Source organism: Vanessa cardui, chromosome 16 (genome assembly GCF_905220365.1).
Source record: "Vanessa cardui chromosome 16, ilVanCard2.1, whole genome shotgun sequence".
Classification (NCBI taxonomy): Eukaryota; Metazoa; Arthropoda; class Insecta; order Lepidoptera; family Nymphalidae; genus Vanessa; species Vanessa cardui.
The window spans coordinates 11,632,813-11,645,964 of record NC_061138.1 but is presented as its reverse complement, the minus strand read 5'-3'; the positions used below and the strand labels follow the sequence as shown (position 1 = coordinate 11,645,964).

At 32.8% G+C, this 13,152-nt stretch overlaps 1 protein-coding gene across 1 annotated transcript in view; it reads right to left on the bottom strand.

The window, feature by feature from the left end:
• Nucleotides 1–13,152, bottom strand: part of LOC124536424 (GTP-binding protein REM 1) — a 167,743-nt gene that overhangs the window by 48,122 nt on the left and 106,469 nt on the right. Inside the window, exon 2 of the mRNA XM_047112965.1 lies at nucleotides 1,051–1,266. Within this exon, the coding sequence (XP_046968921.1) occupies nucleotides 1,051–1,266 (216 nt within the window). The remainder of the gene's footprint in view (nucleotides 1–1,050; nucleotides 1,267–13,152) is intronic.

The following is a 13,152-nucleotide window of genomic DNA, read 5'->3' as shown; positions in this document are numbered from 1 at the left end:
GTTTTATTTTAAATTTAATGCAAACATTCTTCTGGTTTTTACTGTATCAACTTATAGAAAGCCATAAGTCACAATTCAAACAAAATTAGAGCATTTTCCATTTTTCTCTTATGTTTCGACGAAATTTAATCAACCTTGAGTGGAAATGAATTATTTCTTACAACGCTATTAGTCTATGGATGATGGTGACCACTTACCATCGCATGGCATATTTGCTCGTCCACCGACCAATATCATAATGAAAATAACCATCTCTCATTTTTTTTTATCATTAATAATAAATATATTTCTAAATGTCGATAGGTTTTAAAAACCATAGGGAATAATGTTTTTTCTGACGTCACAGTTTAATTCACTACCATTTTATAATGTACACACCATTACGGCGGATTATAATTTCTTAAGTGATGAACTGGGAAACCTAATGCATTACTCGGATACAAGGCTTACGCTTTGTGGCTTAATATCTAGGCACGTTAATTACTAACTAAGCTCATGGCAGTGTTATAAGTTAACTGCCCTTTGGACTAGTGGATAGCTTTTAAGGCTGCGAATACGATGACCCTAGAATTACTTGATGAGTAATTTTAAGTAAACTTTTTGAAAGTGACAGTGTTTCCCTGTCTCCAAAAGAACGTTTAGCCATTTCTCTATAATGAATTCGTTGAATAAATATGTATATATATATTAAATATAATATCTGAAGACGCGACTTCGCGCGTGTTTGAATTTAACAAAACATTTTACTTTTTAGCCTGAGTAACTCCTTAATACATCAGCTATCTACTAGTAAAAGTCAAAATCAGTCCATCCGCTTCAAAGATTAGTCAGAACAAAAATTAAAAATTGTAAAATATGTTATGTGTGATGTAATTTTAACCTAATAAACATTTTGTTATTTAAAAACAAAAATATTTTGTCTAGTATGTCTTTCCAGTAACTTCTTACGTTTTATCAAAGGACGTAAGATATGTCATAAGCTTAATTTTTTTGTTACAAATGTATTTGTTTTGTTATATTAAACGAAATAATAAAAAATATATATATTACCTCTTTGCCTGTCGTAAGCGTTTATACATTCGCTGGTCTGAAACTGGCTGATGAGCGCAGTTTTGCCAACTCCGGGAGCGCCGACCATCGCAACACGATGGCACGCCACTGGACGGCGTTCTTGGGACTCTGGTGCTGATTGTGCGGGCGATGATGGTGCCAGGCTGCCTGAGCGTGATCGGCGTCTTCGGAACGAATCACCTCGGTTCACTATGCCTGATGGAAGAATAAAACAAGGTTTAATATTTTATATGCAACTATGAGATATTCTGGTGACAGCATTATTGATTATTTTGAATAACATTTATCTTAAAACCTTTTTGAATACATTATGTTCACTTAGTATAATTATTTTGTTAATAAAAATAAAATTATAAAAAAATTAAAACGTTCGCAATATATACTTATATATATATTATGTATGAATATAAATTGGTAAACTACTAAGATTCTTGTTATTTTTTTCTCTCTTAAATCTACACACCAAAACTCATGGTAGCTTTATATTAATTATCTCTTGTTAATTAATTAAAAAGTGCTTGTATAAGGTTCCCTAACATAGTATATGATAAAACTCATAGTCAGATTAACTGGTTTGGTTTTAATTTGAACGGTGACGCGTATCAAAATCAAAATAAACTTAATTGAAGTAGATTTTTACAAGCACTTTTGAATGGTCGTTTACCAAACTATATTAAGTGAAGCTACGGGTTCAGAATACAGATTTTGCCGAGAAGAACCGGCAAGAAAGTCAGTAGTTACTCTTTTTCAACATTTAAAATAAAATTTTAGTTAAAAACAATTATATATGCATATAATAAATACAAATTACTTTTTTGTTCCAATCGCTGTCGAAAAGCTTGGCCCTTGGAGTAGTGGTGCAAAAAGCTTCATCAAAAGTATAACACCTCGCCTCATTGCCTCCACTGGTGACAGGAGGGCTGGTTCGTTTTTTTGCCAAGAGGATCGGAATTGCGATTCAACGGACAAATGCTGCTAGCATTCTTGCCACCATTCCAAGATTTATATACTAACTAGTTTTAGTTCACATTTGTAATAATAAACAATTTTACTATAAATACGTCCTGCTTGAAAGTCAACAAGTATTAGCTCGACGCTTTTGTTCTCATCTGTATAATCTTGTATTGAATAAATTTTTTATGTATTTTTTAAAAATTATTTAAATGTATGACAGGCAAAATAAAAAATATCTGCGGACTATAACCAACCAATTAGCGCTCATATTGAATTCATATAAATTAATTTTATCCTAATCAGCGTTTCAGAAACTGAAGATTAAACTCTTTATGCGTCGCTTATATATTTTAAGTCATACTTTTTTTATTCTAATGTAAGAGTCTTACGACAGGGATTATATCGCTAATTATGCTATTCATGTGATGCAAGTGTCTAACGCTCTACTTTTGTAAAACGTGAAAAGACTAATCAGGCAGATTTCGTATTTAAAACATGAATATTCAGCATCAGTAAATTATTCTTTAGTTGATTTAACACTACAAATGTGTATAAATAGTTTATAAGTTATAAAATAAATTAATAATGGTATATATATATAAATATTTATGTAATTTGTAGGCGTACGGGCAAGTGGACCAACTGACGTTAAGTAATTCAGAAATATAAAATCATTCTTACAACGCCAAAGCGTCACCAGGCATGGGAACAAAGATTGTCAAGATTTTTGCCTTTAACCGAAACACAACAATAATTATTGTTGTTCGTAAGTTAATGAAAAATAAATGAAAACATCATTGGTTGAAATGTAATATGAATATAGTGTCGCAAAATTACATTATATTGGTTACAGCCGAATGGGCCGGCACGCACGGGTAGTACCATTCTATCACTTAAAATCGGCGTGAAGTGGTAGCCATGCTACCGCGATTCGTCAGGTAAGTTAAATTGCCAGAGGCCCGACCCCCTCCCCCAAAAACTTGATGGTGGTGCAAAATTCAAACTTTTTTTTAATTCTGATATTTTCAGGTTGGATAGAAACCACTTAATTTTTACAAACTCCACCTGAATTTCTACAGACAGGAATACGTATATTCCTATGTGTTTTGAAGATTGTGATAGCTAGGATTACTCAAGAAATAATAATTGAGGTTCCTAAGGTTGGTGGCACATTAAAGATCATAATTTGGTAAGTATTTTCTACAGTGTGAATAGCTATGGGTGTATAGTGGTAACCATTAGGTATTTGTCTATGTAAGTAATTTTTTTTAAAGTCAATTGTGATATTTATTAGTTTTGCTATGCAAAACTAAGTCATAAATCAGTACTATATTTCAACGTAACCATCAGAACAGTATCGGAAACGAACAGTTTCGACATGTGATGTCAGATTCATTGTTGTGAAATGTTGATGACGTCAATCCCGACCGATTGCGCCCGCGCAGCTTCAGTATACAAACTTTCACGCGTCCGTTACTCATGTTTATATTTGTTGCATTCGAATTTTAAACATAATATATTTTAATTATAATTAGTTTCTATGTACATTATACCTACTACGTAATAACAAGATTTTAATGTAAGCTACGTTTTAAGATTTCTTGGTATATATAATGGAGAAATATATAAATTCAAAGAAAATTTTACTCGATAATATTTTAATGTTACCTTTAAAAATCAATAAATAAATTTGAATTTGATGAAGTAGAGACGGAACGAACAAAAGAAAGATCTAGAACAGAATCAATCGCGTGACAAGATGCATACTATATTTTAAATTAACATCGTTATTTTTATTATTATATTTAATAAATATGAGATGGTTCTCGAGAACAAGACATTCGTAACTCCACTCCACCAACTAAATATAAAAACATGCTAAATATCCCGTATTTAATAACTGTAATAAGATGCATACTATCGGTCATCGCTGTCGTTCATCGAAATCATGGGATAATATTTCGCCCAAAGGCAAATTGCAGCTTAATTACAAGGATTTTGCTTAACGAAAATTTCAAATAAAAGAAACTTACAATTTACAAATAATTCGCATTTTAAGATTTATTTTCGTAAGAGATTTTCTGTTATTTGCGCACATTATAAATTTGTCTCGAAGAGTAAATAATAGTTTCCGCATACTGAGTTATATATGACGTCATACTTGAGACGCCATGCTATGAGTCTGTATCAAAAATAAATTTATATGAGTATGTTCTAATGGATAAGTGATATTGGTAGATATTTTATTTGATTAGGAGTCAATTAAGGTACTCTTATTACTCAATTAAAATATACTTTTTATTATACAGTTTTGTTTTCAACGTAAGGCTACCATAGCCTCGGAATAAAGTTTTTACCGGTTGATAAGATAATCAGCTTTCTTTTGTTTTTTTGTTTGTTAAAAGTAAAGTAAAGAAACCTGTTAATGTACCACTGAAAATAAATTTCCCACAGTGAAAGTTTTAGAAGAATAAAAATCGTATAAAAACCAACTTGCGTCGACTGGAATTTTGATACAATATATACTGCTTGGTTAGCTTAGTTGGTTTTACTAAACAACAACAACAACAACAACAGCCTGTAAATTCCCACTGCTGGGCTAAAGGCCTCCTCTCCCTTTGAGGAGAAGGTTTGGAACATATTCCACCACGCTGTTCCAATGCGGGTTGGTGGAATACACATGTGGCAGAATTTCTATGAAATTTGTCACATGCAGGTTTCCTCACGATGTTTTCCTTCACCGCTGAGCACGAGATGAATTACAAAGACAAATTAAGCACATGAATCAGCGGTGCTTGCCTGGGTTCGAACCCGCAATCATCGGTTAAGATGCACGCGTTCTAACCACTGGGCCATCTCGAATCGGTTTTACTAAAATTACAGTAAAAATTTTGCAGTTATTTGACTCGAAATCGATGCTCAATATATAACAATAAAGCATATATTGCTTATTGATTGAGGAAAATCTACTGCCCGTTTGTAAAGAAAGAAATGCATCACACAGTCAGATTATCAGCGGGATTTTTTGTGCGCAATTTGTAATTAGTACTTGATGAAAGAGCTTTGTCTGTCTGATGTCTTTAAAGTCTGGATAGCTATTGGAGATAGCTATCAAAGCGGATATATAACATATATTCCGCGGCCAAATATTTTGTATGGTTATTTTCCAGTTTGTAAGTTGACTCAACCAGTACAGTATATGGGACATGGACATTTTAGTTCTTAAACACGCTAAATATTATAACAGCCATACATAGCAAAGCTATCGATTTACACAGAAAGCAATACGAATACGAATTCTCCAGACAGTCCATCATTCAACTATTTAAAGAAACAGACGCGAGAGAATATGATGAGAATCAATTGACGTAACGCACGAATGGATTCCGTATTGAGATATTGAAATTGCAATTATAAATAATATAAATAAGAATGTATGAAAAAATTCAAAGACTTTCATTTCGTTATGAAACCTAATAAAATTCTGATTACGTTTTACAAAGACATTCTGCCCGAATTGCTTTTTTACGAATGAAATATTTAAAATGTGCGTAATTTAATAGCTGAAGTCAGATAACATGCTGTTTCTAATGTTGAGTTATAATATTAAGTAATTTCAATCATATCATTATTTTAGTTGAGGCAATAAATTGATAGAAAATCGATTTACATAATGAACGCCATGAATGCTCTAAGGAAGTACGTTGTACGTTATTTTTCGACTTAATCGATAAATCATACCATTAGCTAATTTTCTCATAGCATTCATAAACTACGTACCTTTAATCTACGTCATGAATCAGCCTATCTATTTTTTATGGCATATGTTGTAGCATATGGTCCACCTAATGGTAAATCGTCACTATCGCCCGTAGACAATGGCGCTGTAAGAAATATTAACCATTACTTACATCATTATCTCCATCAACGTAGGGAACTAAGATGTCCTTTGTGCCTGTAATTACACTGGGTCTCTTACCCTTCAAATTGGAACACAACTATACTGTTGTTTCGCAGTAGAATATCTGATGAGTGGTGCCTACCCAGATGAGCTCGCAAAAGGCGCTGTGCGTATAATATAGACGAAGTGTTATTAAGACGATTGTCAAAGATTGTCATAATTACAAATCTCTTCTATATCTACAAAACTACAAAGGTTAACAATAATTGAATTGCAAATAAATTAAAATCCAAACAAAGCAGCTTTGATGAATTATTCAAGTTCAAGAGGAAATCATTATTCAAAATAGTCCATCGCTATATTCCTCGAAAATAGTTTACAAAGGAGTTAACTACAAAATAACTTATAACCTCATTGTGTTTCTTACAATGTAGGCTTAACAAAACACCGAACAATAATGTAACAATTATAATTGCAAACCGTATGCTTACATACAAATGCGTAGCAGACTGTTTGGCCTGATGGGATCGAATATAGCACAAACACAAACCAAAGGCTAAAACAAGCAAGTCCGAGGTATTGACGTCATACTTTTAATGCAGATTTACAAGTGTTTCATGATCGAATGCGATTTCAGAGGTGTGGCTGATGCCTTAGAATTTAAATATATTTCTCTCTGCTTTATTGGTTTAGTTGCGAACTGATAAGGATATAGATATAGAGGTTCTCGGTTTAAGTCTGAGGTCGAACCAGTAATAGTTTTTGAAACATTTGTTAAGAAATTCTTCATAGCGACTTCAATTGTGCCAGCAGCATTAATACTGTTATCAAAAACCACGTTAAAGATTTGGTCCCAAAATCTAGTCTCATGGCAGTAAGTGGTTAACACTGATCGTAGACATTTGCGGTGAAAGAGAAATTAAATATTTCTTACATCCCCAATGTACGAACCACCTTGGGAACTAAAATGGTGTTAACTATTTGAACTGGAACCAATCAATACTAAATATTGGTAGATTATGTGATGTGTCGGTGGGACCTACCCAGAGAGGTTTGGAAAAAGTTCTACCATAAAAAAAAACTGTTCCTAACTTTCTTAACTGTGTGTTTGCGCACACACACTGGCGTACAATGTTTCCTGAGCAGATGACGTGACCAAAATCGTTAGTAGGAATATTCTTCTGACAACTACACATATGTAAGACAATACTTTTATTATTGGCATTCTTTTTTCGTGATTATTAAATTAAATTAGAATTGCTTGGTAAACGTTTTATTACCGCTTTATCGCAAGCTATTGGGGTAAATTAAAAAGGGACAATAGACAAATATTTATTCAATTAAGTTTACTGTGGCTGCGAACATTGGATTAAACTTTCCGCCTTAATTAATCGACTTAAATTGGCTAGACCGACTAACTTCTGTAAGGGAATTTAAATATTGCTTTTCAATTCTGTTTTTGCAATTTTAAACGATATGATGACTGGCAGAATGGAAGTATGGATAAGAAGGTTCTAGAAGATCAGCGCATCAAAATCAAGCACCCATCATCGAATTTTAATGGAAACATTGTGAGAAAACCTGCAAAGGTTAACCTGCAGTGTTATACCTATAATTAACCAAAGCATACTTGAAGTAAATCATTGGATTAAAGAATTAGCGTAGGATTATATATATTACAAACCATTCTGAAAAAATTGGGTCTAAAGGACAAAATTCGAAATTCAACGAGGGAAATTTATTTTAGCACTAATGGCACTTCACTAATTCTTCTATAATCAAACAGTAATATATTTTATACAGCTATAATAGATCTCAGATTTTGTGGTTCGTGACACTTAGGCAGTGGAAGTTTATCCTTATAATTCCAGAATAATAAGGGCAGAAATAACCACATACCTCAGGTAACCAATTTTTTGATACACCTTTCTAAAATAAATATAATATATGAAAAATAAACCCTTTTTGGATGACAAGAATAAGTATGAATGAGTAAAGAATCATTATTAAAATCCATGAACCTTCATTTTCTAATTAATTACAGCTTATAAGTATTTTAAAGAAAGGACCGGACGATGAGTTCAGCGAAAAGTAGATAGACCCATAGTCTTTACATTTTTTACCTGTTTCATTACATACATATATAATTAATGTAAAGATAACAAATTTCTAGTCCAAGTTATGAATAATAATTTACATTAAAATTAATGTAGACGAGATTCTGACAGTTTGGCTGATACCAAACTGTTATGCGTGTTTCAGGTCGCAAAGTGGCGGTAAAAGTTTCTTGGCGAATTTAAACTTTTTCTGATATATAATTTGAAATGAACTTGATGTGTTGGCATATTCTAGACACGTACCAAACACCTGCAATGCGGGTGAACAGTGAAAGAATTTTAAGCGGCGATTCCTTTTTTAATGGAAGAACGAATAACATACCATGAAAGTTCAGGACTTTCTCCGAAAGTTACACTTATTGATTATAAAAAAATAATAATAAATGGATGTTTGTTTGCTTTCAAATGCCTTCAAATTAGATTATAAATGACGATGATGATGTATACTTGGAGAAAAAAATATCTGTCTCCAGACAAATTCTTAAAAGTTGAAAATCATCAAATTTAACAAAATCCAAAGTTTACTTTGCTGGCTTTTTTTCTAAGAGTTTGTTTGAGTGAATCATATGAATGAACAAGATCTTCCGTGACGTTATAAGTAAATAAATTAATGTAACAGCCTATAACTAATTAATACCTCCTCTTATCTGCAGGAGATGGTATGAAGTTTCTTTATCTAACACCTGTACGTTTCCCTCACGATGTTTTCCTTTGCCATTGCATCAAATGAATATTAAATACAAACAAGTACCCGCGGCCTTGTACGTTGTACGCGTTTGAATTTACCAAAAAAAAAATGTTATTGTATTATATTATATTGCCCAAGTTACTCCATGTTATATCAGTTATCTGATAGTGAAATTCCTGTTAAAATCGGTCCAGCCATTCCAGAGATTAGCGGGAACAAACATACAGACAAACAAAAATTTTAGAAAATGTTACTTTGGTATATGTGCCGTGTATAAATACATAATTGAGTAATTAAGGGCTATTTTATTACAAACAGACACACCAATTTAATTAAATGTATAGGTTATGCGCAAAATAATTCAACAGTACCCGCCCAGGTTCGAAGATTCAATGAGATAAGAATCACATGATTCAACCATGAATAAAATAATAAATATTTAGACATTTCTTTCATAGAGTTACATCATTGTGTTCAGATTCTTGATTAACAGTTTTTCGACCTTTTTGCTTGAGCAATATGTACTGTGAATAAACATGAGTCTATTGTACAATCAGGTCTGTTTGTCTGTCGTGCGTTTGGCTGCCGTTACACGTACAACATTGCGTGTTCGTGTCTCCATTTGTGTAGCACTGGATATTAGATTGTTGAAACAATATTAGCTCTGCGGCAAAATGGACAAGCAATTAAAATAGCTTCAAAACCAAAAACAAACATTTAATACGTTATTCAAGTACGTTGAATTAAAAACAGGTTAAAATCAAGTCGGTTCTGATCATGGATTCTGCTCAGAAGAATCGGAAAGAAACTTCGTATTTACAGTAAAGTAAATCTTTATAAGCACCAATATTTTTACCGTCTAAATAATCTTGGTCAGATATTTTTAGTAAATGTAAAATTATCTCGACATCGTTATCAATTATTTCGTTCGAATACATTCGCTCACTAAATTTTATTATTTCCAAACAATCACACGTTGTCTTCATAGAGTTACACAGTTTTCGTATTGGGTTTATAATGATTTTGACAGCTTCGATGGTCTAGTCGCTAGAAGGCTGCAGATCTTAAAGTAATTTGATTTTTCTTTTAAAAAAATTATGTATATGCCTTAGCAAGCACGTAGAATCTGTTGGTCCTGAGTTGGTTTTTAGCCTGAACAATTTTCAGGCATGCCATGAGCATACACGAGAACACCTGTGTTTTTGCGCTATATACTATAATATTTTTTCCTGCGTTGCTTGATTTTTGTTGAGATTGACTTACGAAATCGGTTATGACGTCGTCATCATCACTATTAGATATTTTTATTTTCTAGGTAGTCATTTTGATAACTTCTTAAAAGAAGTTATCAAAATATTTATCTTAAGATAACTTCATATTCCCATGTAACTCTTTATAGGAAGAGCTTAAAAAACCATCAGCGATAAAAAAAAAATCACCAATCAGTGGCATTAGTTCTGATGAAATTTGTTATAGTAAAAATTTTCCTAGATAACGTCACCATTTCGCACAGGTAACGTATAAATAAATTTAAAGCGTATTCGTTACGCTAGTGTTTTATTGCTGACGTAGCGGCCATGAGCGATATATCTGATGGTAACATCAAGACGCAGAATAATATAAATCACATAAAAATATTACTAATAAATCAAGCCGGCTACAGTATTTTCGTCTAGATAAATGTTTACAGAACACATTCGTATTTCAATGCGAATAAAATGTTGTCACTTCATCAAATTCAATATCATGTTTGATTTCATTTATTTGTTTAATTACACCAAACAACAAACAACTCTCTGAATTAGTTGTATTATTTACAGGTCGTTTTGGTTTTGGTGGTTATTAAATAAAATGTTCACAGTGAAGCTTATGATTAATCATGTTAAATTTTATGAACAAAGATTTGATTTAACTTTATGGAGAGGCATGTGTTCAGCAGAGGACGTCTTACGGCTGATATGATGATTATGATGATGATACTCCGCAAAGTCAATAAATCCATCTTGGGGCAAGGTATCCGCTTCTATAATAAAATTCCGCAGAAATTTTTAATTTTGCCGTTTCGTAAATTTGAATCGTTTGTAAAAAATAAACATTGGTAGAAAAAGCATATTATTCGATACAAGATTTTATAGATGATAAAAAAGCGTGGAGTTAATACCTGTTGACTTCCATGCAGGATATATTAATTTAAATAATTTAACTAACATGACTTTGTATTTTTTTAAATGTTAAAAAATTATACTTCTCGGTAGAATCTACTCTCCGAACCGGTGGTAGCTTCACTTAATTGTAAAATGACGATTCAAAAGTGCTTGTAAAGGCTACTTGAATAAAGTTTATTTTGATTTGATTTGATACGTATGTATATAAAAATGGATATTCGGTATGCGTTCTCTATTGGTATATTAATAAGATTAATAGATTTCGGCATAATTTGAGGGATCAGGAAAATTTGAAATATTATGTAAATTATACATACGGTTTTTATAATTATTGTGTGTAATAAAGTGTCGCAGCAGTCGATCGCGTTTCGTTCTGTTTAACTACGTGGTAATCCACGATAGTTTGTTTACACGGGTAGGTCAATGTCCACCGAGTTGATATTACACGCCAATATTTTATGATATTTGTGATCGGATATCGCACTAATTAGTTTAGGTGCGTACAATTCATTTACCACTTCGACTGGAAATGAGCAATTTTGTATTTCAGTTTAAAGGGTAGGCAATTTAACGACAGTCACAAGATAAATTGATGTCTATCATCATTGCATTTCTTATACGTAGTCATTAACTGACCTTGAAACTTTTATTTAGAGAGAAAAAGGCCTCGCCAAGCTGCATTGGAACAGCGTAGTGGAATATGTTCCAAACCTTCTCCTCAAAGGGAGAGGAGGCCTTTAGCCCAGCAGCGGGTATTTACAGGCTGTTGTTGTTGTTGTTGTAAGCTGCTACGGATATGTTGGCATACTATGCGATATACTACATGAATATGACTGACGAAAAGTTGAGACTGGTGAGTTTGTATTTATTCAATCACAAAAGGCCACCGCTCCCTACTAAATTATTGCCATACATTAGTATGAGTATCAGTGACACACAAGATATGTTAGTGTGCGTTAGGCAACTAATATAAGAAATAAGATATCAAAAATTAATTAGATTGTATTTGTTAATCAACGCCGATAATTAAACATGAAGGAGCCGCCTTCATAAGTAGACAGATCAATAACATTTTCTTAGAAGATTCGATAATTCTAATTGGCGGTAGCTTCATAATAAAAACCTTGTAAAATAACAACGCGTAAACGCTGGTATATTCTACTTGATTAAGGTGTTCTCTGATATTACGATTTTTTATGGTATAGGTTGGCTGACGAGCATATGGCCACCTGATGGTAAGTGATCACCATCACCCATAGACAAAGATGCTGTAAGAAATATTAAGTATTCCTTACATCACCAATGTGCCACCAACCTTGGGAACTATGTTATGTTCCTTGTGCCTGTAGTTACACTGGCGCACTCACTCTTCAAACCGGAAGACAACAATATTAAGTACTGTTACTTGGCGGTAGAATAAATGATGAGTGGGCGGTACCTGGGTAGGTACCACACACTCATCTCTCATCTCATCTCTCTCAGGCTTTGTGCAAGCCTGTCTGGGTAGACAGGCTTGCACAAAGCCTTACCACCAAGAATTATTTATAATACTGGTGACAACATTAGCAAGCGAATATAATTTAATTAATAAGTAATCAAGTATGCTATCAATGTATGCCTATATATCGGTATCATTGGTATTTGGTATAGACACATACCGATGCTGGAATATTGTACACGAACCAGTAAAATCGTTCGTCTGGTCTCGATCGTTTGATGAATTTAAAATTTATCTGCTTTAAAATTAAGTTTTAATTCAGGTATAATTTTTTGGCAAGCGACGGGTACAGAAAATGAGGAAATTGATTGCGAGTCACGTACGCATGTACCGTGATGTTGAAATGTTAATGTTTTAAATTGAGATTTTTATAAGCTGACTAGACTTACTTTGACTCAAAGTTCCGCCAACTTATGACGGGGTAATAACTTATTACTCAGGATAAGATGTCAAATTTAATCATGTAGTAAAAAATATGGTTTTCATTATTGATACTTTAAAGCTGAAGTCGTGGTAAAGCGCTTCTCATAAAATCATTATCCGTTTAGATACTCTTTGATTTAGTTTTTCCAAGAAAACATGAAGAATATTTCTAATAGACATCTTACAAATACTCTAAATCTCATTACTCGTCAATTACCAACTCTTCGTCAGTTTTCAAATTCATTCCCTTATCAAATCTTAAACTCTTAGTACCTTTTGAATCTAAACATCAAATCATTGCGACGCAATATGTAATTCGCGATCGGTAAATAATT